Raw genomic sequence first — 27,486 nt, forward strand, 5'->3', positions numbered from 1 at the left:
CAAGTGGAAAGAATGAACTCTGAAAATCTGTCAAGTCTACTGAGGCAGTGAAGCTAGACCACTGTGCATTAATCAAGTAAACGTTTGCTGTTCCTCTTTCCTCCCTTTCCTTCTTCCTTGTCCCAAGTTTGGAGAAGGTCAAAAACCAGGACTGGCAAGACAAGCAGGAGGAGTAGAAAAGCCAGGTAAGAAGTCAATAATTTCCCCATCCACAATTAGTCTTTCCCTTGCAATAGGCAGAGCTGGAGAATGACAATAAGTTCATTTTTTAATCCAGTTTGGTCTGGAGTTTTTATTTCTTGTTGCTACTGGACATTTTGTGACTTAAAGTTACTGAAAAGCACTTTGTATTATCTAAGAGCAACCACAAATGCCAAGTTCACTCATAGGAAGGAGAAAAACCAGCCTCACAGAGTAGATGGAAATGGACAGTGAATGACAAAAATAAAGGCATTTTACAATTACATCCCACAAGTCCTGTTTTTCAACCTTGTGCAAAGAACCTCAGCACAGTGCAGAGTATAGAAGTACACAAATATGATTTTATAAAACGGAACTTAATCCAGGTGTTCCATCTATCCTGAGATGGTGCAGCCATCAACGTCAGAAATTTGCCACATAACTCAATACTTAAACCTTAACATGCACAACCTAAATATGCTAGACTTCCTCTGAACAGCAGAAATGGTGTCTTGCTTCGAGCTGTATCTGTAACACTTAGCAAACTGCCCCTTACATAAAAAGTCCTTAAAGAACCAGTTCTTCTTACCATGAGAAGGCTGCATTGTGCTCTTAGGAAACAGAATCTGAAATGTCTACAGTTCAGACGGCTTTTTAGTTCAAATATATTGAGCCTTACTATGTGAAAAATTATAATAAAGATGACTTTCACCCTTATCCTTTCGTAGCCAGCCAAATCTCTGAAAAAGGTATCTTCACAACAATGAAGAATAAATGTCAAAACTTTAATACTCAAACACAAGAAAAATAGCTGTATACCTTTTTTTTTTTTTTTTTTTAATTTTTTTTTTTAAAGATTTATTTATTTAATTTCCCCCCCTCCCCTGGTTGTCTGTTCTTGGTGTCTATTTGCTGCGTCTTGTTTCTTTGTCCGCTTCTGTTGTTGTCAGCGGCATGGGAAGTGTGGGCGGCGCCATTCCTGGGCAGGCTGCACTTTCTTTTCACGCTGGGCGGCTTTCCTCACGGGCGCACTCCTTGTGCGTGGGGCTCCCCCACGTGGGGGACACCCTGCGTGGCACGGCACTCCTTGCGCGCATCAGCACTGCGCATGGCCAGCTCCACACGGGTCAAGGAGGCCCGGGGTTTGAACCGCGGACCTCCCATATGGTAGACGGACGCCCTAACCACTGGGCCAAAGTCCGTTTCCCAGCTGTATACCTTTTTTTAAAGATTTATTTATTTATTTATGTCTCTCCCCTCCCCGCCCCCCACCCCGGTTGTCTGTTCTCCATGTCTATTTGCTGCGTCTTCTTTGTCCGATTCTGTTGTCATCAGCGGCACGGGAACCTGTGTTTCTTTTCGCCGTGTCATCTTGTTTTGTCAGCTCTCCGTGTATGCGGCACCATTCCTGGGCAGGCTGCACTTTCTTTCACGCTGGGCGGCTCTCCTTACAGGGCACACTCCTTGCGCACGGGGCTCCCCTACGTGGGGACACCCCTGCGTGGCAGGGCATCCCTTGCACGCATCAGCACTGCGCGTGGGCCAGCTTCACACGGGTCAAGGTGGCCCAGGGTTTGAACCGCGGACCTCCCATGTGGTAGACGGACGCCCTAACCACTGGGACAAGTCCAGCGCCTGTATACTTTTTTTTTAAGATTTTTTATTTCTCTCCCCTTCCTCCCCCACCCCCGGCAGTTGTCTACTCCCTGTGTCCATTTGCTGTGTTCTTCTGTGACCGCTTCTATTCTTATCAGCAGCACCAGTAATCTGTGTTTCTTTCTGTTGTGTCATCTTGTTGTGTCAGTTCTCTGTGTGTGCGGCACCATTCTTGGGCAGGCTGCACTTTCTTTCGCACTGGGCAGATCTCCTTACAGGGCACACTCCTTGCGCATGGGGTGCCCCTACGCGGGGGACACCCTTGCGTGGTACAGCACTCCTTGCGCACATCAGCACTGCGCATAGGCCAGCTCCACACGGGTCAAGGAGGCCCAGGGATTGAGCCGTGGACCTCCCATGTGGTAAGCGAATGCCCTATCCGGGCCAAGTCCACTTCCCCTACTGTATACATTTTAAAAGAGCTTAGCAAAAACCTCTCAAAAGAAATGCAATACCAGGAAGCGGTTCTGGCTCAAGTGGTAGAGCATCCGCCTACCATATAGAGGGTCCAGAATTCAATAACCCAGGGCCTCCTGATCCATGTGATGAGCTGGCCCACGCACAGTGCTGCTGTGCCAAGGAGGGCCATGCCACGCAGGAGTGTGCCCCACACAGGGGTGCCCCATGCGCAAGGAGTGCACCCTGCAAGGAAAGCCACCCCACAGAAAAAAAGTGCAGGAATGGCACTGCGCACACAGAGAGCTGACGCAGCAAGATGATGCAACCAAAAAAGCAACACAATTTCCTGGTCCCGCATAACAAGAACGCAAGCGGACACAGAAGAACACACAGCGAATGGACAGAGAGAGCAGACAACAGGGGGAAGGGGAAAGAAATAAAATTAAAAATTAAAAATTAAAAAAAAACAATACCATGTAATGCTCTTAAATGCAGAATGGTTTATTTTAAAAGGGGAGGAGTATCTTTTAATAGATTATTCAGTATGTTATTGCTACTTTATATTTGTTGGCATATAATGCCTCTTCTTAGTGACAGGTTCCACCTATTAAGAGCCTACTGTGTGCCACTATAACCCTCTGAGATGGGCATCATCATGTCTATTTTAAAGACTAGGAAACTGAAGCTCAGGGATTACTAACTTGCTCAAGGTCACACTACTTGTAAGTGGTGGACCTGGAGTTTAAAATCAAGATAGCAGGAGCCAATGTGGCTCAGTAGTTGAGTGCTGGCTTCCCGTTTACAAGGTCCCAGGTTCAATCCCCAGTCCCAGTACCTCAAAAAAAAAGCAATAAAATCAAGATAAAGTATCAGGTTTTCAAGGAATGCTCTTAGTTAGACTAACTACAGTGTCAAGAGTCTGAGTTTTATTGACTCATTTCCATAAAAGAAATAAAATATTGTTTTAATGGCTACCTTTATGAGTAACTTTGGTAAGCAATTACCAACTTCCAAAACATACCTCTGCTAGTATGAGTCTATTATATTCTTCATGAGTGGAAAATTCTACATAGGAGATAATAGTAAAATTTCAAGCAGTCAATATATTGCACATAATGCCAATATTATGGTATAATATTTACAATAATTTTATGTGATATAAAATCTGACAGTTTCCAAAATGGTACATAAAGGAAACAGTTCTTACTGCACGTTTTCAGGAGCTGAAGGAGTTGGCTGCAATAGAGTCCTGATGATCAGATTGTTTCTTTCTCAGTAATAAATACAAGAGGCAGGGGTGGGAGAAACCCAAGATATTTCAGTATAAGTCAGGGGGACAATTCTGCCCCCTAAGGCACATTCCACAATGTCTGGAAACAGTGGTACTATGACTACTATGATGGGGTGGGGGCAGGGGTGTGCTGCTGACATCTTCTGGATAATACAGTGACACTGCTAAATATCCTCCAGTGCACAGGACAGCCTCATCACCACTCCCAACAAGGAAGAGTCCAGTCGCAAACATCAGTACTGCTGAGGTTGGGAAACCCTAGTCTAAGGAATTAAATGTCTGAGGCGCTTAGCAGAAGGGGTGGCCAGGGTGTTTAGAGACTGTAACTATAAACACTAAATCAGAAAGAGAACCCAAGCAACACTCCGTAAAGACTGGGGGCAGCCCTCAAGCAGTGATAAGAGCACTGGCAAGGAGAAGCCTCCTGTCTCGTCAGAATTAGAGGTGGGTAGTATAAAGAGGTAAAGTGATAGTGATGTCTACTCAATACTCCTACCTTTGCCAATTGTGCTGAATTTATTTTCCTGATCCTAGAATGGGAAATGGGAAAAGCATAAAGAAAAAAGAAAAAAGTTTAATAAAGGGAAGAGAAGCAGCTTTTCCGACACAGAATAGAGTTCCACTAACAAATTATTAAGCGCTTCTATTACAGCAGGGCTCTCGGGGGTTCAACCCAAAATAAGAACAACTAATGTTGTAGACATATCATAAGAGAAAGTGAGGGGAGCATATGTAGTTCAAGTGGTTGAGTGTTTGCTTCCCATGTACCAGGTCCCAGGTTCGATTCCCGGTATCTCCTAAAAACAAAACAAACACATGAAAAAACCAACTCTCAGTGGATACCTGCTTCCCATGCACGAGGTCCTGGGTTAAATCTCCAGTACCTCCTAAAAAAATAAAAGGAAAAGGAAGTGCGTAAACATTCACGTGCTTCATTCTGGATATCATTATTCTGAAGACCAAACACTACTTCACGTAGTCTGGGTTTTAGCCCCCAGATATGAATAATATACTACTGTCTATTCCTTCCTAGACCTTCCTTTCTTGGAACCTAGGGGACCTTCTGCCACAAGAAGAAACAGTAAAAACCAGACACATAGCAACCTCCGAAATGGTGCTGACATAAAGCAAACAAAAACAAAGCTACAAAGAACATTGTCTTGCTTTGCATAGCTGAGTTTTAACGTTATGTACTTGCACCTTTTCCTTTGCTTTTTCATGTATCCCTCATTCCTTAGTCCATTCATGTTATCTTTTTCCTCCGCAAACTCATTCATTAAAATCTTCGTTTGATCTCTTCTCATGTTTTATTCACTCCCATTTTCTTCCTTTCCCCTCTTTGAATCTAGGGTCTTACTTTACCCTCTTCAAACTGCCAGACAGCAATGGAATTATGTAAAGAAAATAATTCTGGAGTTTAAAGAGTTGAACTTTAGAGGTTAGCAGACAGTAACCTCCCCCACCCCCCAAGACCCACCTCTCCTCCACTTACCACCACTCCTAACAAGCAGTTAGCAGATGCAGCTTAAACACAAGCAGGTCTATCACCCACCCCCTTTCAGAAACCGCAAGCACTTCTCACTTATTGGGCATTGCTAGACTGCTGGTAATATCTAAACAGAGCAGTTTAATTGGCCTGAATGGTTCTTTCCTCATAGATATCTACTCTTTCTCCTTATCAATGAACATCTGCTAAATTAGAAGAAAGCTCACTGTTTTGGGTAGCGTCCTAAATTACACCTGGCTAAATTTGCAGCCTCTTTGCTCTTTGAAAATTATTTCATATAATGATACATTTATCTAAAGGTAGGCACAGTGTGATTCATCTAATAAACCCTGTTTGACCTTTTGTCAGAATGAGGAATGACTCATTAAATCCCCAAAACGGCAGCAAGGTGTTTTACAGTCCTACATTCCTCCGAAAGTTTATTCTCCCCTGGGCTAAGCAGACACTGATTAATTGGGAGGATTCCGAGCCATTGTAGGTAAGTACGGTACCGTATTTACACAGGGTATAGTGCAATGCCTCGTGCAGCTTTGGCAGTAGCAAAAGTGGCTGTGATGATGGCTTAAAGGAAACAAATTCTAATTTTGTCCAGTGTTGGCTTACTCCCAAAGGATAACGGGGTGCAAGTCCCATAAACCCCGCCGTGCGGCTGAGCTACCTAGTTTAACCTCGCCAGCGCTCCACCGAAGCCTGAACGGTTCTGGGCGGTAAGTATCCGCTGTTGCTTTCCCCGAGGACCCCCTTTAACTCGCCCCGGGCGCTCGGCGCGCCAACAACCAGCCCGGCGACGAGCCCGGCGCGGCCCGCACAGGGTCGCCTGCGCGTCCCTCACCTTGGTGAGCTGGGCGATCTTCTTGCTCATTTTCAAGTGCAGGTCTTGGCTGTAATCCATGCAGTGGCCCGGCTGGTGCACGGCGGCGGGCGAGGGCGCGAACTTGGCCGCCCCGGCCGCCGAGCCGCCGTAATAGTGCTGCTGCCAGCTCATGCCCGGGGTCGCCATCTTCCCAACAGACCCCGGCCCGGACACCTGTGCCCGCGCTCAGGGGGCGGCCGGCGCAGCAATGGCGGCGGAGGCGAGCCCGCTCCCGTGCCCGAGCCCGAGCCCCGCGCCCCGCGCCCGCGACGCCGCCGTCACCCCGGGCAGGGACGGGGCGGCCCCGCCGGCCGAGGCCCCGAGCGACACCGTCGCGGCACAGACCCGGGCCCCGCCCGCTCCTCAGCCCGCGCCTGGCGGGGGCGTCGCGGGCAGCGCGGCCCCGCAGGTCCCGCTCGCACCCGGCACCCGGCACCCGGCACCGGGCGAGACGGCCACCGCCGGGGCTGCGGAGGGAGGAGACGGGGCGGGCTGCGGCGGAGGAGGCGGGGACATGGAGGAGGACGCGGGAGCGGAGCCGCCGTTACCAGGGCGCGCGTGGACGGCGACGTCATTTCCCCGCAGCCAAGCCCCGCCCGCGCCGCCGCCCCGCCGCCCCGCGACCCGTGCGGGCGCCTCGCGGGGGCGTCCCGGGACCCCCGGGCCTCGCCTGAGCCGGCTCCCCCCGGCGGGGGCGGCGGGCTCCGCGGGCAGCGCGGGCGGCTTGGTGTGAAAGCTAGGGCGAGAGGCGATGCGGCGCTGGTCGCCGCGGGTTTGCAGCGCGTTTCCACGTGCATCGTCGCGTGCGCAGGGCCCAGGTGGCTGTTCCCCAGAAGAGCCAGCGACAAGCTCCCTGCGCTCTCCCCCAACCATGGCCTTGACACCGGGAGGGGTGCGTGGTGAAAAGTAGGGGGAGTCCGATAATCCCTGCCCTGACTCTTCCTTTCAAACTCACACAAGTGTGATTGTGGCAGTGTCTTGGCCACTGTCGCCCATTCACGCGAAGTGAATGTACGTGGAGAAAGCACACGTCTTCTGTCAATTAGTGTAGCACTGGGGTCCTGCTTTTCCCCAGTCTAATGGAGCCCGAAACATAAATGAACTCTAGTTGGCGGCAACTCAATACGGTATGACTGGAGTGACCGTAAAGGGACAGAGACAAGGTGGAGCAGGACGTCTGCCAGCATCTTAAGGATCTGTCATTCCTCGTGCACGTACGTACACCTTACTAAATGTGTTATTTCCTACTGATTTCTCCGAACATCTCCACTCCTGCAGGTTAAGTGATTTTTTTAAACTTCTAACCTGTCTTGAACTAAATGAGTCGTTTTAGGGAAATCTTAACAAAAACTTTAAAAATGTGCATTGTGCTTGCTTTGAAAGTCTGGTCTCCGTGAAGTTTTGCTGAACCGAATTTCCCCAAAGTATCTGATCTCTCTCTAGCATGCAAATAACCATCATAAAAATCCGAGAATATTTACAAATCCAACTGAGGCCAAATTAATGTATTAATAATAAAGTGTACGAATGTGACAAAATCTAAATTAACAAAGGGAACATTGTATAGGATCTGAAATATTTCTGAGATACTGAAATTCCAGAAAGGAAGCCTGAAATTGACTACATCGTTTCCCAGATGTTACTACTCTTTCCTTCTCTAATAGACCTTCAGAGTTGGGGTGTCTAGTTCCAACGTTTTGAATCGAGCAGATGTCCAGAAACAAATATCATGCAAATTTTTCTCCCTTCTTAAGCACTAATGATTGAATAAAATTAAAGAGAACTAAGAACTAGTGTTATTTCATCAAATGCTAAGCATGGAAGATTCACAATTATTTTAGAACTTTCATGTCTTTTACATTCTAAGCCAAACATGAGCAAAAGGCTTATTAAGGGTATATTGAAACTGTACTTTCTGCATGATTGATCTGTAAACTTACAAGTTCTCTAAAAAGAAAAAAAAGGGCTCAGTATGGCTCACTAGACTTTTATAGCCAAGCCTTGCCAGGGCATCAAAAGTGTTTTTATTTTTATTGCTATGATAACATGGGAAAAGCATAGTGTTGGAAATAAGGAGACAAAGGTGCAGCCTCAGCTGAGTTGCTGAGCCCATTCACCACTCAAGTGTCTTCTCTGAAAAGAGAGGGTGTCGACAGTCCCTTCCAACTCTAACTTGGAAATGAGTGGCTATGGCACTGCTCTACTGGTGGTTCGCACTGGTCCCTATCATACGGGTTCCTGCCATCTCCATATGGCATAGCCCAAGAGCAGCCTTTTCCTAAACACTATGCTCAAAAGACACCCAGTGTCCCTCCTTGAATTTAATATTTTTGCATGCTTGTCTGAGAGAGAATTCTATTTATTTATGAATAACACGTAGAAACATAAAGAATAATATAAGACACCCATGTCCCATCACTTTTTATAAATCTCACTTTTTATGAAATCCAGTAAAGGAGGTGTACAATAGGAAAGATAAGGAGAGAAAGTAGTTGGGCAAGCAATCTTTATTTTATTTAGCACCTGTTACTCTCATGAGACGGTTTATGCAGAAATACTTACTGGATGCCTACTGTGTGCCAGGCATTGTGCTAGGTACTAAGTCTGTAGTGATGACTAAGCCATGGTCTCTGCCCTCAAGAAGTTAGTGGTCTACTAGAGGAGACAGCCAAATAAAAAAGTGCAACACAGTGTGGTAAATGTTCGAGAAACTTTAAGAGGAGCCCTTAACCTAGCCTTGGAGTGTCAGAGAAGGACACACCCAAGTAATGCCTGAATTGATCCCTGAAGAATGAGTTTTTCAGATAAAAGGGCCTAAGAAAGATAGACTCCAAACTCTAAGAATAGTCAGGGCACAGCACTGGAGATTAGGGAGAGCATAACCATTTAGGGTACGGAAACCGGTATTAAAAGGCTGGAGCAAAGAGTTGAGTGGAAAGTCAAGTACGAAGTGGAGCATGGATGGAGGGCACCATTTATGTGCCCTGATAAGGGGGTTGGGACTTTATTTTAAGGGCAGTATACCACAAAGGGACTTTAAGCAGGTGAAGGAGATAACCAATTTGCATTTTAAAAACAGAATTCTCATGACCATGGAAAATGGGTTACAGGGGCAACTTTTTAGACAACAAGAGTAGTTAGGAGGCTATTACATTTATTAAAACGAGAGAGGATGAGCCACTGAACTAAAATATGCAGTGAGAATAGAAAGAAGTGGATGAATATGAAGCATCCAGAAGTAAAATAGGTGACATTGAGGCTAAGGAAGTCAGAGCAGTCAAGGCTCCTCCTGAGACAGAAAATATAGGAGGAAAGAAAGATTTGGGGAAAATGATACATTCAGTTTAGAGTATGTTACATTTGAGATTCTTAGGGGACATGCAAGTGGAGATGTCCACTTGCAGTTGAATATAGGGTAGGAGAAGTAATACAGCAATCACATTTGGATACAACAGAAGGAATATATTGAAAAGGAGACCAGAAGCCATCAGTATGTGAAAAGAAGCATCTGTCTAGGCAGGTTGGCATCTGTTACATCCTAGAACTTAGATTGAGGCACCTGGCCCAAGGGAACTGTTCCTGAGAAATGAGCTCATAGTAAAGCATAATTTTGGCACAGCAGTGGTAGAGGCTTATATAGGGGAATAGTCACTGAGAGCAGGGAGAGGAATGAACTGAAAGTAAAAAAGAGCTATTGACTATTAGGGCTGGAATGAAACTTCACATTTTACATATAATGAAGATCAGAAAGGTTGAGTTGCTCGGAATTTCAAAACCAAATAGTAGTAGAGGTAGAATTATGACCTAGATATTTCAAACCTCAGTTCTTTCTGGTTTACTGAACAAGAGTTTACAGCTATTTATAGGAGAATCTCTGTTCTGATCATCTTTGACTAGAAATTCCTTATATAGTACTTTCATACATTGATATTTCAATTATGATTTATATGTATAATGATGTCTTACAAGCACTTAAATCCCCTGTGAGCTTTCTGAAGTATTAGAAATGGTGAGGGGAGGAGAGAAACAAATTGGGGTGGTGGCTGCAAAGGCTGATTAACTGTGAAGCTAATGAAACTTGCAAGGCTCCTGGCAGTCAAAGGGTCCTGGTCCTAGCAAGTGATAACATCGTAATACAATTTCGTGAAACTTCATAAAAACAATATTTTTTGTATTTTTTTCTTAAAGAGTACTTCCAAGTTGTATACAGGCCAGCCCCCAGAAAACCCAGATTGACCCCAAGTGGCAGTAACGAAGTTAAGAATTAAAATCGGGGTTGAGATGCGAGCTCAAAGTTAATGGACACTGATTTCTTCAATGAAAGCTCCCCTCACTCCTTGTGGGAAATCCATTCCATAGAACAGAAAGTGCTGCTGTATCCACTGACAAGCATCTCTTGAGTGCTTTCCTTGAAGAGATGAAACAGTCATTTCCTACCCAAGGCTATAGTTAGTTATGGAAGACATTCTGGAGATGAGGTTTGAAAGAAAAGGGGGGTGGGGGTGGGGTGGTATCCTTTCTCCTTTTTTCTTTTCTCCTCCCCATTAGAGTCAGAAGAGCCATAGAGGTCAAATCAGGCAGTGGACTGAGAATGCTACTTTCTACAAAAATGCCTGATAGGGAAGCGGCTATGGCTCAATCAGATGAGCTCCCGTCTACCATATGGGAGGCCCTGGGTTCTCATCCTGGGGCCTCCTTGTGAAGGCAGGCTCACCTGCAGAAGCCGCGGAGAGCCAACTCAGCAAGGTAATGCAACAAAAAGAAGGGAGACAAGCGAGAACACAGAGGAGCCCACAGCGAGTGGACACAGAAAGCAGACAGCAAGCAAGCTGCAAGGGGGAGTGGAAATAAATACAGACACAGAAGAACATACAGTGAATGGACACAAAGAGCAGACAGCACACACAAAAAAAGCTGCAAGGGGGAGATATAAAAAAAAATGCCTGATAGGTGGAGTTGCCTTGGTCATCCCTCCCTACAGTTCTCTTCTCCTTTTTATCATGGTATTATGTCTCTTTGGAACATTCAATTAACTGAATGAAACTTAATCTAAAGCTATGTCACAAGGCTTAATAGAGGAAGGGACTCAAGGTCAATGTGGACTAGGTACAAGCAACTGAGTTCCAGTGGAAACAATAAACACACTAGGTTTGTTTAAGACTTCATACAAACATAGGAAATATTTCAAGTTTAGTATTTTCCACTTGACAACTATTTTTTTTTTTAAAGATTTATTTTTATTTATTTAATTCCCCTCCCCTCCCCTCCCCTCCCCCAGTTGTCTGTTTTCTGTGTCTTTTTGCTGCGTCTTGTTTCTTTGTCCGCTTCTGTTGTCGTCAGCGGCACGGGAAGTGTGGGCGGCGCCATTCCTCGGCAGACCGCACTTTCTTTCGTGCTGGGCAGCTCTCCTTACGGGGTGCACTCCTTGCGCGTGGGGCTCCCCTACGCGGGGGACACCCCTGCCTGGCGGGGCACTCCTTGCGCGCATCAGCACTGCACATGGGCCACCTCCACACGGGTCAAGGAGGCCCGGGGTTTGAACCGCAGACCTGCCATGTGGTAGACGGACGCCCTAACCACTGGGCCAAAGTGCGTTTCCCCCATTTGACAACTATTATCTTGTTATAAATCTCCTTGTATAATGGAAAGAATATTAGATTCCTGTTATTCCAGGCCCGATTTGTGCCACTGAACCACCTTCCTTCACCTGTAAAATGAGGACATTGGACTAAGTGATCGAGTATTTTTCATATATTATGTGTTGAATTATTTCATAATTTTAGAAGAGAATTTTGATGTATTTACTTAGCTACTCCACAGATCCAGTCATTTGCTGACTTTTACTTCCACCCTCAACACATTCACCCAAGCATGGCACACAAAATAAGCCTACCTAAGTCCATTACATGTCTAGATAAACGGATAATCCAGATGCTTGCACGCTGATAGAGATCACTATAAAAGAATTTGACTATAATTTGTGGAGTTCTTGCTCTGTGCTTCTTTCTCTTTTTTCCTCTTCTTTTTATGTTCCTTTCCCATGAATTCAGAAAACTCATCTGTCACACCAATCAATTAAAAATAATATAGAATACCTTCTAAAATGCTTGAAACATATTAATGCTCCAAAAATGTTTGTTTCAATTTTTAATGTCTCATCCACCAAAACTACTATGGGCTTTTCCTTTCTTAATGAAGCCAAGCTTTCTATAATCATCTCTTTAGACCAGTAGCCAACTGGTTTATCCATCTAATTTGTTTGCGTTCCTCTGAAAAAAGAGACTGACTTAGGTAGTTGCCTTGGGAGGTGGCCCTGGAAGGCAGGGTAACTGAGGAGATAAGTAGGAAAAGCCTTTAAAGGACACATTTTTGAGCTGGCTAGCACTTTGGCCAATTGGGACTCAGTCCCACTAGGACCCTAGGAGGAACTGTGTAGGCTGTATCTCCCTAGGAGAGAAGGCTGAAGCATTTATCCACAACTCCCTTCACTCAATGATGGAGCATTGCTGCCAGGGAAATTAACTTCCCTGGATGTCTCATCATTCAGGGGGAACTCAGTGAGTTTCTGTACCTTTGGAGAAAGCTGTGAGACATTAAAGTGGAAACATAGCAGTCACCTGAGGCGGAAGTGTCACAGGCCCACGAGCTGTCCAACACCACTTGCATCTGAAACGAAGTGGCACAGGACACCAAAATTATCTGCTACAGTCTATGCCTTATACCATTCAAATCCACTTGTGCCCTATATGAAATTCATTCAGCCACCAACTCTTTAAGGTCATGGCCAGTTACTAATTCTAAAAGGAACTCAGAGCAAGAGAATGAGTATAGCAAGCATATATCCCTGCTGCGGCTGGTTCAAAAAAGACCATAATTGATAATCATCAAATCCCTTTCCTACCACCCATACGAGATTTCACTCACTCTGAGCAACCGTTTCTGCTGGTCTAAGTTGTTTGCTTGGTAGGGAGACTGAGATCCTCATCCAAGGGGATTATAAACCCTTGCTTGGTTTGCTTTTGTCAGGCTGAAGTTGTTAAATTTTTCATTCAGTGCTATCAGCAGGCATGGAAGAACAAGGGGAAACCCAGAGAATCTTTTGATATCCAGAAATACCTCTCCCCGCCCCCATTATTCAGGCTCAATTACCCTGCCACTATAAAAATGCTTTTCTTTGTTTGCTAGTCCCCTAATATAAGAAGTCAAAGTAAGAACATGAGAGTCATAACTATAGGTTCTGTGAGACAATTACTGTGTCCCCTGGCAGAAGTGATTCTCTCATTTTTACCCTCACAGGAAATCAAGACCTACAATCTAACAAAGCCTCAGGATGTGGGCATGGAAAGTACAAATTCTCTAAATCACTGGAAATGATAGTGAGAGGATCCACTGCTACTTCCCCACCTTGGCTCCTATATATTCTAGCTCTTGGGTACACAGCACCATGTATCAGCCTTTGGTTCAATGCATATGCCACATTCTGAATGACAACTCCCAACCTCGTATGGTGTCCACAAGATCACTTAATCTGTGAATAGGTCACTCCAACATTGTATCAGGCCAGTTACTTCTGTGTAATATATATGGTAGGAACAGTGGATCCCATGGTCTTATGCCCACTGTGGTACCTCCTCCAATGTAAAGTGCATCCTTTGGTCTGAAGTGTTATAATGCAGGATACTGTGTTAGTAAATACAGCATTCTATAAGCTGTTGGGTAGTAATACTGGAATAAGCACAATGGCAAGGAAACTAAACACATGTCCAGAATAGGAAGCAATTCCTGTAAGAATGGGGGGGTGGTGGTGGTAGTCAAGGAATTAGATGTAATCAACTTGCCACTAAGTGCCTGACTAGAGTCTTGAGGGTTAGTACCCTATTGTATGTTCAGTATTGGTCTTTGCTGCTGACAGGTGGGAACTTCTGAAGAAGCAATAACTGTACCAGCTTGGAAGGAAGAAGCCAACTCTATTGACAATATGCATGGCCTCCAACCTGCCAGCTAAGCTACTACATTTGTGGGTCCATTGCATTAGCATGGGGGTGCTAAGAATAGAGGTTGGCTTACATTTATACCCAAGGAACATCCTGTTCACTTAGTTAAGAATCTTCTTGGTGATGGGTATTCTCCAGGAGACATGAGGTGAGACATAAAGATCAGTTTATTCATGCCAATTGTCATAAATGTACCCATGTCTTTCCCCCAAACCTCTTTGTACTCAACATTATAATCTTGTTTTTTCTAGGCCTTTTACCATCAGTCAAGTTAATTCACCACTGCATGGGAAGTGATTTAACAATACACAGCTCACAGTGGGCATCTTTTGCTACTGGATTTTGTCTAGGTTCTTGACTAAACAACAAGAAATGAATTTCAAGAGCACAACGGGTTAGTTAGGCCTTTAATTTTTTAACGTAGGGATGGAAGAGAAATGGGAGAAAATAACAGGTCATGGGTCCCAGGTAGAGAGGAAGGGACTGAAGAGTGATAAAGAAGGCTGATTTATAAATACAGGATACAATTTCCCATTATAGATTGTAAATCCCCAGGTTTTACTTGTGTATTGATCCAGGTGGAAGGTGAAGAAGGCCAGAATAGGGCATGGACAGGCCAGGGACAGGGCAAAAGCAAGAGAGAGCAAAAGGCCTCTGCGCTTGCTTTTTTTTTTTTTAAGATTTATTTTTATTTATTTCTCTCCCCTTCCTCCTCACCCCCATTGTCTGCAGTCTGTGTCCATTTGCTGTGTGTTCTTTTGTGTCCACTTGCATTCTTGTCAGGTGGTACCAGGAATCTGTGTCTCTTTTTGTTGTGTCATGTTTCTGTATCAGCTCTCTATGTGTACAGCACTACTCCTGGGCAGGCTGCACTTTTTTGTGTGTGCAGAGCAGCTCTCCTTGCAGGGCGTATTCCTTGCACATGGGACACCCCTACACAGGGGGCACCCCTGCGTGGCATGGCACTCCTTGCATGTGGCAGCACTGTGCATGGGCCAGCTCACCACATGGGCAGGAGGCTCTGGGTATCAAACCCTGGACCTCCTATATGGTAGGTGAATACCCTATCATTTGAGCCACATCCGCTTCCCTGCACTTGCTTTTTAAATCAGAAATTATTCTGCCCCTTTGCTAATAGCACTGGAGAAGTCCCAGATGTTTGCTGTTTTGATTGATTACCCCACCCATCAATCCCCCAACAGGGCCCAATTATAAGGTTTTGGGGAATATCTAGGCTTCTGTATTCAGGAGGAAATCACTCATTCAGAACTGAATTTCTTATGAGAGCCTTCTGGCAACCATCTTGTGGGTACCGAATGACATGTGGACTTCTTGCTATGTTCCAGATCTATCTATTTCCTTTCTAGCCTGCTTCACTTTGGTTGAATTCATTAGATGTCCCATGGTCAGGTTCTCAGTCTCTACCAGGTTCACATAGCATACCAGAAACAGCTTTTCAAACAGAATATTTCTCTGTAGCAGTGAGCATGCATGCCTTTACTCAGAATCCTAGGATTCTGAGTGGCCACTCTTCTATTGAATAACTCTAGCATGACTGATTTGTTAGGTCATATAATATTAGCAACAAAGACGCTTGTAACATAGAATGAACTTGCTGCAGAGTCTTCCCATGCTCTGGGGCCACTTGAAATTGACATCCTTCTGAGTCACTCGATAAATAGGTTAGGGCAGTATCCCTTTATGAGTTATATGCTACATCTGAAATTCAAAGAGATCAAACTCGTGCTGCATTTCTTTCTAAATGTTTGGAATGCAGAGTTGAATGACTAAGCATAACCATCCCAATTATGTGCTTGGGGCTTGGGATAATGACCACAGGATGGTCAGCCGACCCATTGGAGATTCCTTGTGCCTGGATTCCATTTATCCGCTGGACTCCTTTAGTCCCATTTCATCAATGGGGCCAAGATGGCATTTGGATCACTTAATTGTCAGTGTCACCTCAGAGCCTGTATCTAACACTCCTTGAAAAATATGGCTAAGTAGCCATAGGAGGTCCCTTTGGGGGAGGAATTGGTAAAGATCTTATGTGTGTTTGTGATGGGATCGCAGGATCTTTCCTTGGGTAGATCAGGCTTCCCCTTCAGTCATTAGGCTCTGGATCTGAGAATTGGCTCAGATCTGGAACTCAGTAAAGGGTTATGATTTTTCTATTGTGGTTGCTGATCCCAGCGTGCTGCTCACATGCACTTGAGTTGTTTCTAGTTATGAAAGTCAAGTAATACTTTCATAGGCTGCCTAACTGTCTCATTCCCTAGTAGCATAAAGGTCTTTTACCTATTACCCCAAATCCCTTGGGCCAAGGTACTTGGTTACCTCTGTGGTCCTGTTGTCTTTTATACTAATTATGCCCATCTGGTCTTTGATATTTAAGTGCAGCTACTTAGCCTCTGATAGGGAATTTTTTCACCCCCATTGACCCTAGGAGGCCCAGTTCTAGGGCAACATTTTCTCCTGTGAATCCTGATTCATAAAGGACACTGCCACTGAGCTTTTAAAAAAAATTCTACTGCATTTCTTCCTGCCCTAATGAAAGGAGTGTCCTGGGAAACATAGTAAGGCAGTGTGGTCTCCCATAAAATCTTCTAAGAAACTTGCATCTTCTTATCTGTTCCTTTATACTCTGATAATGCACTTCTGGCATCTCAACATCATTGTCATGTCCAAGCTTCAAGATACCATCTTAATAATGTGTTGGGACAAGCTTCAGGTCCTTGACAGGATGTTAAACCCTGAGTCCTGGTAAAATGTTCTCAAGGCAATAAACTCTCCCCTATTCAGCATTATAGCCTACTCACCCTATTTAACACAATACCTTTGAAGCTATTCCCATAGACCTTTTCCTTGTTTCTGTCAATACATATTAGCCAGGTTCTGTAATTCTTTCAATAAGTATTTCTTCCCATAGCAGTTACCATACCTCCCCTATTGGAGTATGCTAAGACTGACTCACTACCAATCTGGAAGCCATTCAGACAATCAATGGAAGGGATTCTGGGGAGGTTAAGCATTATCTTGAAAGGCATCCAATTTAGGGAGGCTTCCATCCTCTCCAGGCAAGGGGCGACTACTCTCCTCTTGCAAGAGGAAGGAGAGTGGCTTTGCAGCTTGGATAATTCAAGTATATTCAGGGTTCAGTGTACTCAGACATATCTTCACAGAAGTCTTCATCACAAGTCTTAGGGTCCTACTTTTTTCCCTATCAAAGCCATGACTTTAGCATAGAAGATCTTTAACATAGGAGAACTGCCTGTTTCAGTTTCTTTTGCCAGTCTGCCATCCCTAAGATAAAGTCCTAAGCCTGACTTTTAGTGTAGTCTGATGTTTTGCTATGGGATCTCTTTATGTGCCATTATGGAGGACTTCTGGACTTTCACAGAATGACTTGAATTGATAGTTGATTGAATTGAACTTGTCTTTCTCTTCCTTTAAGGGATTCTTCAAGGCTTCTAAGGGAGTTAGCTGGCCAATTCCAAGACTTTTATAATTACTATTGCCCCTTTTAATTTCAGTGTTAGAGACATTGTATAAGCAAAAAGTGTCCCCTTCCACCATATATCCTGTTCGCAGTGGTTGTGGGCCTTCACGCTATAGGTATGGATACCATGATTACCCCAAACAATGGTGCTTTTGTTTTGATTTGACTGGTGAGTCAACAATTTTGAGAATACTAGCCTGAGGGTCTTCTTTCCAGAGCTACACCAAATATTTACTGTCTTTAGTTTGGGTTCCTGCCAAAAAAGACCCTGAGGTTAGGACCCGGGTTTAGGTAATTCTAAGAAAAGGAAAGTCAACAAAGTGTATGTAATTGAGCTCTTGAACTTTGTGGGTAATAAGGGCCCAATTTTTCTGAGGATCCTCTGAGCAACCATGTAGAATGCACCTCAGAATTGTCCCTCCAAAGACTGAAGCATTTATCCCCTGACTTCCATCCCCACTGGTTGAAGGTACACCTGGAAGCATTTCTTCCCTATATGTTGGTCCTGCCCTGCTCACAGGCAGTAGAAGTTTCAGAGGAAGACTTGAGAGAGTCAGAGAGAAGGAGTTTGAGGTGGAGTTCTGTCAGAGTGTGTGGGAAGGTCCCCCACACCTTCAGCAAAAATCAAATGTGGGCAGAAGGACCGTAGCATAGGCACTGAGAGTATCTGTTACATAATCAAAACCAGTCCCACATACTAGTGCACGATCTCCTACTCTGCTTTAATTAACTATCCCCATCTCTTCCTTATTAAGTACCTAACTTATAAGTCCTATCCATTCTTACCACAAAAACTTTTGTCTCAGTAAATGTATTCAGAGAAGAAAAGAATCCATGTGCATTTTACAGAGCTAGTGCTGGAAAATGGAGTTGTGTGATTACAAGTCAGGTGGGTTTTTTGTATCTTGTGTTAGGTTATTGAGGGAGGGCCTATAAGCAAACTGTCAATTGTCCAATCCCTCCCTCCTGGTGACAACATCCAGTGCCCAAGAGATAGAATTTTGTGCCACTTTTATGGCACTCCCTGGAAAGTCCTCTTAGATTTGTTAAAATATCCAGATGTGAACTAATATGCTTTTCTATGATTTTGTGAACTTCTGGTCCATCTTTGATCCTTCCAGAGAAGGATAATGCTAAACATTATTTTTATTCTCTGTTGCTAGGCTGAAATTCCATGTTGAATGACAGCACTCTGGGCAAATGTTTGGATACACATCTGTGTTCTCCCCACTGCCCCCTCTACACACTCACTTTTCTTAGGTCTCACCTGTCCCTTGCATTGGTAGATACAGCCTGTCTCCAGGCAGCGCACTCATGTCCAGAATGTAGAAAGAAGCTGTGCATTTAGCACAAGCCTGCTTGAAGCTTCATTTGAAGATAGTTTGTGTCTTGCTAGAGAATGAGAAATGGGCTTAAGAAGGAGGAATTGAAGGAGAACAAATGGTCGAAGCCAGAAGAGGCAATATTGAGGAGTCTAGATTTAGAAAAAGTACATGGAAAGGGATACTGGTGTCAGAACAATGACGGCATTATCTTCCGTCCTTTCTTCCAGTGGTTCAAGCTGTTCTCTCTCACCTGTGCTCATGACTGGTTTTATTTATCACAACTTGAAAAGCGCTACTTCCTTTTGCAAAAATGTAAATTTATTTAGGTAAAAGAACTTAGCTTTCTATTTTCCACATTTTTTCTTGTCCCTTCTTCCTGTCCTATGCTTGAATTTCTCATGGCCCTGTATTAAAAAAAAAATTTAAAGCAAAGACTGAAACGAATACTGAACCATCATAAATATTAATATAAACCTGTAAAACAAGTTTTACGTATCAACATAACTGAATAAATGAAAACCTGTCCAGATGTTTTAGTGGGTTTTACCCCAAAGCAGACTCTGAGACAATGATTGGAGTACAAGCAGTTCATTTGGTAAGGATCCCACCCAGGAAGGGAGGGGAGAGGAGAAATAAGACAGGAAATAATGGAGGGAGACAAGGGGGAAAAAAGTCACATTAATGGGCAGCTTACTGCCGTCAGCACCTTTTAATCTGTCTCAGTAGCTTTGTGGGCATGAGAGACTATAAAACACACCGGAAATTGTCCCTCCAGGGGACAAGGAACAGGGTATTTACACATCAGTATCTGTCCATTATTGGTTGAGGTTTGCTCCTGGGGGCATTAAATTCCCAGAAGCCTTCTAGCAGAGAGATGGAGATGCTGAAGGTAAGAAGCCATTGGACTGTAAGCAAATTGTCTACCCAAACCACAGCCAACCCCATGGTAGTCTTGGGGGACACCAACAGGGCACAGACATCAGGCAACTGATTATTTTTCTCTGAATAAAGCCATATGCTAACTTAGGTGTTTTGCTTTTTCTCTCTGAATCAACCAGTTGTTTTCATTTTCTTAAAACATTAAAAATGCTTCTCTATGGTTCTGCAGGCTCTATGATAATATTATACTCTATAATGTCTCATGTTCTCATAATGTACTTTCATATCAATTAGCTCATTTAATCTCAAAACAGTCCTTGAGATGATTATTATTCTCACTTTATAATAAAAAGAACAGAGGCCCAGGTAAGAAAGTCATAAAGCAGGTAATTTGTTGTGCTCCAACTTGGCTTTTTTTATTCTAAACTTGGTGCTTTCCTCACCATACCCATATTTGTCTTCTATAATAACAGAATTCATTGACTATGGGTATGGAAGTAATAGACTAATAACACTTAACTATTAACTACAAATCATGTTAACATTCTTTATATAACTCTCTTGTACCTACATACCTAACTGGTGTACCTAGGATATACATAATAAAAGAAAAAAAACACCATAAAAATTAAAAATTAAGTAATAAAGAGTATACATCCATAATAAATAGAGAAAGACCAGGAAGAATGTTCTCTTGTGGAATGGGTTGAGGACAGGGCACAGAAAGCAGCAGGCAGCTTTCCTTCCCACATCAGAAGACTAGAAGCATAATTTTTATGAAAAGGGTGAAGTTGATTTTAAAGATAAGATATTGGCCACTTAGGATTTGCTATCAACCAACAGGTAGTGGAACTCTTAACTCCCCCCAAGTATTGCTGACAAAGCAGGGAGAGAATTGCTGGAGTGAAAATGGTTGGGGATGAGGGTAGAGTTTAATAGGTGACAGTACCGTTTCTGTGTTTCAAGATAGCTGTAGCTTGCTGACCCAGAAGACTGAAGGCACTGTTAAGAAGATGGACAAACATAATATGCCTATAGAGTGGACTTTGAAATTCATTGCTTAAAGGATTTTCTGTTTCATCACCGCATTGCTGAAATCACCTCTGTCACTCCAGACTGGAAATGCTTGATACATCTTTGTACATCAATACTGATTATGGTAGCAGATTTCATGGACCAGAACACAGAGGGAATTGAGGCAGGATAAAATAGGGACCTAAGGAGGAAGGGGACAGAAACCCTAAAAAGCCACACTAACTTACATCAGCCTGCTGAGTCACACAAGCAAGGTGGGAAGGGGCAGCTCACAAGCATATACCTGCAGCTCACAGCACACACACTCAATGGCTGAGTTAGCAGAAGGCAGCCAGCAGCATCATTACAGGGTGGGAATGAGAGAAGGGGCAAGAAGGGTACCCCCCCTCCACTTTCAGGTAGCGTCAAGTCTAGTGGACAGTAACCATATCAATCACTGCCAGCCAACATGCCCTGCAGAGCTTGTGGACAGCAGTCAGAAGCCAACCACCACCCAAAAGCAAACCCTAACCCGTGAAGAAAATCAAATCACCCAACACAGTTCCCCTGCTTTGTCTCAAATGCACCAATCAGCATGGACCCTGGAGCCCTGTACCCCATAAAATGGGGACCCCAGAGCAGAACTTCACATTTCTCTCACTTAAGAATGCCCACCCCCATGTCAGGGGGTGCATTTCTGTTCTCTTGCTTTACCCCCCAATAAATTCTGTACTTGCTTAATTAATTTGTGGCTCATCCTTGAATTCTTTGTCTCAAAGATGTCAAGAACTAGACAGTGACATCCATAACAGAATGGCTCTTATCTGTGAGAAGTGAAAGAGAGCTGGCTCCTTAAGGTAAGAGGAAGCTATCTTCTCCCTCCCCCCCCCTTTTTTTTTTGAGCTGCGGTAAAGGGGAAAAATTATCCCTTGTGCCCCAAATAATCTGTATTTAGAATCAAGTTTACAAAGTTAAAGGAAGAATTACAGCAGAAAGGAGGTCCAGTGTGTCAGATAAGTAGAGAGCTATTACTCTTGAGAACACCTTGACTTTGAAAATACCAATAAGAAAGGAGAAGAATATTAAATTCATAGAAAAACAATCTAAAACATGTTTAAATCAACAGACCTGCCAGGAAATATTTAAAAGAGAGTATAACAGGCATTGTTGGTTTCCTCCACAAGATCCACTCTCCATTATTCTCTCTTAACAGGACTCCAGTTTTGTCCAGTTACTCATCTATCCTGTATATGCTTCTGTATATGTAATCCCCAGCTCAGAGGTCAGTCCTAATTGGTCTGAGTCAATGGTGTTTTCCCCAGTCCCCTAGAGCTAGTTTATTAGCATGTGGGCCAGGGACCTGGCTCTTGCCAGGAAAAATGAGAAAAAGAACGATGAGATCCTCTGGCAAAGCTCACTGTGCCCCTTTCTGTCTCTGAACCTGGCTGGGTCTGTATGTGATGCCCGTAATTGCTATACCCATCTTGTTACCAGCCTGAACACAAAGCCAGGGACCTTGATAATGATAGATTACAGAGACAGAGAGAAGCTGGGTCCGTGATAGCATTGGCAAGTAGCTGTACCAACCACCTGACACCTGTTGACTATATGGATCAGGCCTTCCTGATACAGGTATTAAGACACATCCTTATTATTGGGGCCAATTTGGCTAAGGGATTTTTGTAATTTACAGCCAAAGACATCTTAACTAATATAAGAGTGAGAGTAGTGGTGGTAGGCCTTCCATCCCAGCCTGCAGATTTTGCCCACTCAATAATAGAAAAGTAGCAGGACAAAATTAGGAGACAGTGTAAAAATATTATTTGTTCATTAGTTAGAAAAGGTTCAGGGAACTACTGCATCCAAGGAATCATAGCCATGCTTTCCTAAAGTTGGAAATAAAGAATTTTTAAAAAGCAAGGGAGGACTGTGAATTCTTTTCTATGCGTTGTGCCATATTTTTGAAAATGAAGATAGTTTTCAAAGATGTTTGAATTTGCAAACATTCTAAATACCATAGCAAAAGAAATTAGGAAAGTGTTGGTTTTCAGGATGTGCAATCTTTAGGATGGGAACTTAAACCTCTTGGGGGCCAGGATGATGTCTCAGGTTTGTATTCCCAGGGCCCAGCATAGCATCTGACACATGTAGCTAGTCAATAAAGGCTTGTCAAAAAATAATCATCAAAACTAGGAAGATATTTCCAAAATGATATCAAACAGATTTCAGGAATTAGATCTTAATTGTGCAGTTCCAGCACTCCCAAAATTCACCAAAATTTTGATGATTTCATTTTTTAATGGTGCATGCTTTCAAAATTATAAATTCCATTTTACTTACATATAAAAAGTACATGACTCTTCACTCCTTAACTGTGTGCTATGTACAGTCACTTCTTTCCAAAGAGTACAACATGGAAAAGGAGAGAAAAAGAGTAATTTTACAGTGGAGGAAACTGACAAACACTACCTCAATCAGGTAGGTCAAGGTCAGATAACAGTACTAAGTCATCTTGGTTGTATTGGTCAGTCAAAGGGATGCTGATGCAAAATACCAGAAATCTGTTGGCTTTTAAAAAAGAGTATTTATTTGGGGTGAGGCTTACAGGTACCAAGCCTTAATAGCATAAGCTTAATAGCATAAGTTACTTCCCTCACCAAAGTCCATTGCCAAGTGTTGAAGCAAAATGGCTGCCAATATCTGCAAGGGTTCAGGCTTCCTCTTCCTCTTAAGGATCCATGGTCCCAGCTTCTTCCAATATCAGCTTTAGGCTGGGATAAGTCTTGTCTCTCTCCCAGGGCTCATTTTTTTCTGGGCTCACCTGCTCTGCTCTCTCCACAAGGCCAGCTGTAAACTATCAGGCAAATGGCTCGTCTCTCTACCTGGGGCATCTGCTGTGTCTAATGGAGCCTTCTCTCTTTTCTAACTTATCTTCTTCTCTGTGTCTTTACTTCCTGGGGCTCCAGCATTAAAACTCCAAACTCTGTCCTCTGCCGTATCTTTTCTCTGTGAAAGACTTAATGTTATATGGACATGGCCCAGTCAAAGCCCTAATCATAGTTTAATCATGCCCAGAGGAAGAGACCAATTTACAAACATAATCCAATATCTTTTTAAAAAAATTTCCTAAACAATGCCAGACTGCTACATTGGTATATGTACCCTTGATTTGATTTGATTATAATGGCACTTTACTGTGGTCTTTCTCCCAAAACATATTACCCCAGTCTAATCATTAGAAAAACATAAGACAAATCCCAGTGTAGGGACATTCTGTGAAATACTTGACCAGTACTCTTCAAAGTTGTTAAGGCCATCAAAAACAAGGGAAGTTGAGAATCTGTCATAACCAGTCATGACTCCTTAGTATGTAATGCAGGATCCTGGATAGGATCTGTTTTAGTTTGCTAAAGGATGTCAATGCAATATATCAGAAATGAGCTGGCTAAGAAGTGGGATTTATTAATTTATAAGCTTGCAGTTCCAATGTTTGGGGAAAATGTCCAAATCAAGGCATCAGGTGATGTTCTGTCCCTGAAGTTTGACTGCTGGTGATCCTGAACTCCTGCCACATGGCAAGGCACATGGCTTCTCTGCCATCTCTGCCTTCTCCTCCAGGCTCACTTTGTCTCCAAGCTCAGCTGTGGGTGATCAGGCACATGGTGATATCTGCTCATCTCTCCCTTCTCCTCTGCTCTTTGTTGGCTCAGCTTCTGGGTTCCACTATCTGGGGCTTTTCTTTTTCCTGGGCTCATTGATTTCAACTTCTGGAAGCATCTATCTGTCTCTGTGGCTTTTTTCCTGTATCTGTGGCTTTTATTTCTCCATTTATAAAGGGCTCCAGTAAGAAGATTAAGAACCACACTGGGCTACACCCTACTGGAGCAATCTAATCAAATGGCCTTTAACAGGTCTAATCTAATCAAAGATTCATAATAGGTTCAATTTAAGAGCATAATTTTCTGGGATCCACAAAATACGCAAACCAACACAGGGTCCCAAAATAGAAAAAAAAGGGACATTAGGTAAAAACTAAGAAAAACTGAATAGAGTATGTACTTTATTTAATAATGATATATTAGTGTTATTCAGTAATTATAACAAATGTACCATCCTAATGTTAAACTGTCAGTAATAGGGGAAACCAGGTGTGGGGTTGTAGGAACTCTATTTTTGCAATTTTTCTGTAAATCCAGTCTGTTCTAAAAAATAAAGTTTATATTAGGGAAAATACCAAATGGACTTCAAATAGGTAAAACATAGATATATTCAATTTCTTGCTTTGTTTCATTTTTTTTCCAATAATGTCACATCTAATAAAAAACTGTTTTGGCCCTTTCAATAATACAAATATGCTTAAATCCATGTGTGCATCACAGCCACTATCAAGTACATTTATTGCCAAGGTACATAGTACATTAGTTAGCAAACATTAATTTAATTAATTACTGACTTATGTGTAACTAACCTAAAGCCATCAGTCATGAACACAGCTGAATATCAGTAAGTTAACAATTCTATACTGAAACAAACCACAACACTCTTCAAGGTAGGAAACTTTTCTTGGATTTTGCGCATGCTTTTTATAAACTCTCATTTTGTAAATTGGATATTACCAGGAAGAGAAATACTACTAAAATCAAATGGAGTTATTTAAGAGGAATACATATTAAATGATTATTTGTACAGCTATTACTGAGAGTGAGACCTTTTGTCTTCTCATCTGTTTTCAGTCTTATGGTTTTGAACAAAAGTAAGCCAAGTACTGGGTATGCCATTAGATTCTTTTGTTAATTTTTTTTTTTTAAGATTTTTATTTATTTATTTAATTCCTTTCCCCTCCCCCGGTTGTCTGTTCTCTGTGTCTATTTGCAGCCTCTTGTTTCTTTGTCCGCTTCTGTTGTCGTCAGCGGCACAGGAAGTGTGGGCGGCACCATTCCTGGGCAGGCTGCACTTTCTTTCACGCTGGGCGGCTCTCCTTACGGGCGCACTCCTTGCCTGTGGGGCTCCCCCACGTGGGGGACACCCCTGCGTGGCACGGCACTCCTTGCGCACATCAGCACTGCGCATGGGCCAGCTCCACACGGGTCAAGGTGGCCCGGGGTTTGAACCGCGGACCTCCCATGTGGTAGATGGACGCCCTAACCACTGGGCCAAGTCCGTTTCCCTCTTTTGTTAATTTTTATAATTAGAAGTCATATAAATTATTCAGAGTAAACGAAATATATTTACTAAATTCCTTAGCTCTTTCATTTTGAACTAATTAAGGGTATGGACTTTGATCAATCATTTAACCTTTTTTGTTGTCATGACGGTTAGTACTCAATACGTAAAGTATTTGGTAGGTTAGGTATATTTTAGAGTATTAAAATGTCTTCGTAAATATAAATATTCATTGGGAGAAAAAACTCTGAGAAGTTAAAGTGAATGGGAAATATTCTGTGTGATAGAGATGGAGTCTTTCTAAACATAAGAAAAAGTCAGATACATTTGTTACATGCGTTTATTCAGGCTACTCATTTTGTGGGATATTTTTGTAGGCCATATATCCCTCTCATTGCTCTCATAGGAATTTCAAATTTGGGGATAAATCTATAATCTGGAAGTTATAACAAGTTAATTAATAGAAAATACCGTTTAAGACTTATTAAACATCAAGTACACAAACTGGTATGGAAATGAAAAGAATTTCAGCGTGATCTCAGTTTGCCAAACCAGTAAACTCTCATAGCTATTTATGTTCATACTTCTTTCTTAGGCTGTCATGGGACTACATTTTTCATTATCTATATTGATTTATATTATCCTGAATGGGAAGACAAGGTTTCTGGAGCAGTTATTTTTCACTTATAGCAAATATCTGCACTGATTTCCCTTTGCCCCAGTTCTTACCCCTAGAGTGGTACACTGACAGCCTGTAACACAGAGTTTGTACTATAGGTAGAGAATCCAGGAAATATGAATTTGGTTGTTTTTATAGGAAAGGAACAGCTGAGATTCCTTGAGAAGCTGTCCTTGAGAATAATCTTATGTTCTTATTCTTACCCTCTACTTTAGTTTGCTAAAGCAGCTCAAAGAAGATACCATAAAATAGGTTGGTTTAAACAGTGGGAATTTGTTAGCTTCCAAACTTACAGTTTAGAGATTGAAAAAAATGTCCAAATCAAGCTATTATCAGGCAATGCTTTATTCCTGAAGACTACTGGTGACCCTGGACTCCTCTGTCATATGGCAAGGCACATGGCGGCATCTTGCTGGTCTCTTCCTTCTCTTCCCAGGTTTGTTGCTTTCATCTCTTGCTTCCTTGGCTTTCTCTCTCTTTGTCTGAACTTCATTCTCTTATAAAGGACTCCAGTAAGAGGCTTGTGACAGTTTGACCTGGGTGGATCCCAGAAAATCCTGTTCTTAAAGCAAATCCATTCCTGTGCATGGAAACCTATTGTGGATGGGAACTTTTGATTAAATAACTTCGTTTAAGGACCTTTGATTAGACTGTGGGACCCAGGGTGGGTCTTAATCCTCTTATTGGAGTACTTTATGAATGGAGGAATAAAAAGCCACGAACACAGAAAAAAGCTGCAGAGACAGAGAGAAGCCTCCAGAAGTTGATAAACCTGGGAGAGAGAAAAGCCACAGATGGAGCACCCTGAAGTTGAAAGCATAAGGCCCAGAGGAGAAGGCAGAGACCAAGACCAGCAGATGCTGCCAATGTCCCCTGCCACTTGAGAGGAATCCAGAACCACCAGCAGCTGGTCCACAGGGAGGAAAGCATTGTCTGATGAAGCCTTGATTTGGACATTTTCACAGCCTCAAAACTGTAAACTTTTAACCTAATAAATTCCCACTGTAAAAGCCAACTCACTTCTGGTATATTGCTCCCAGCAGCTTT

General features: G+C 43.1%; 1 protein-coding gene and 2 long non-coding RNA genes across 8 annotated transcripts in view; 2 read left to right on the forward strand and 1 right to left on the reverse strand.

Annotated features, from left to right (window-relative positions):
• Positions 1-6,118, reverse strand: part of FAM184A (family with sequence similarity 184 member A) — a 148,268-nt gene extending 142,150 nt beyond the window's left edge. For 5 of the 6 annotated variants that reach the window (XR_011650119.1, XM_012522197.4, XM_071218642.1 and 2 more), the window contains exon 1: positions 5,866-6,117. Coding sequence is in view for 5 of the 6 variants with exons in the window: in XM_012522197.4 (XP_012377651.2) it covers positions 5,866-6,033 (168 nt within the window). In the remaining variant the exon portion in view is untranslated. Of the gene's footprint in view, positions 1-5,865 lie in introns of all 6 variants that reach the window. The other variant, XM_071218641.1, reaches the window with a different exon arrangement.
• Positions 6,119-6,514: 396 nt separating this feature from the next.
• Positions 6,515-27,486, forward strand: part of LOC139440009 (uncharacterized) — a 91,006-nt gene continuing 70,034 nt past the window's right edge. The window contains exon 1 of the long non-coding RNA XR_011650120.1: positions 6,515-7,100. This is a non-coding gene — a long non-coding RNA (uncharacterized lncRNA). The remainder of the gene's footprint in view (positions 7,101-27,486) is intronic.
• LOC139440010 (uncharacterized) lies at positions 14,202-21,342 on the forward strand. The gene is made up of 2 exons (XR_011650121.1): positions 14,202-14,274; positions 20,550-21,342. It is a non-coding gene; the product is annotated as an uncharacterized lncRNA (long non-coding RNA).

Source organism: Dasypus novemcinctus, chromosome 11 (assembly GCF_030445035.2).
Source record: "Dasypus novemcinctus isolate mDasNov1 chromosome 11, mDasNov1.1.hap2, whole genome shotgun sequence".
Classification (NCBI taxonomy): Eukaryota; Metazoa; Chordata; class Mammalia; order Cingulata; family Dasypodidae; genus Dasypus; species Dasypus novemcinctus.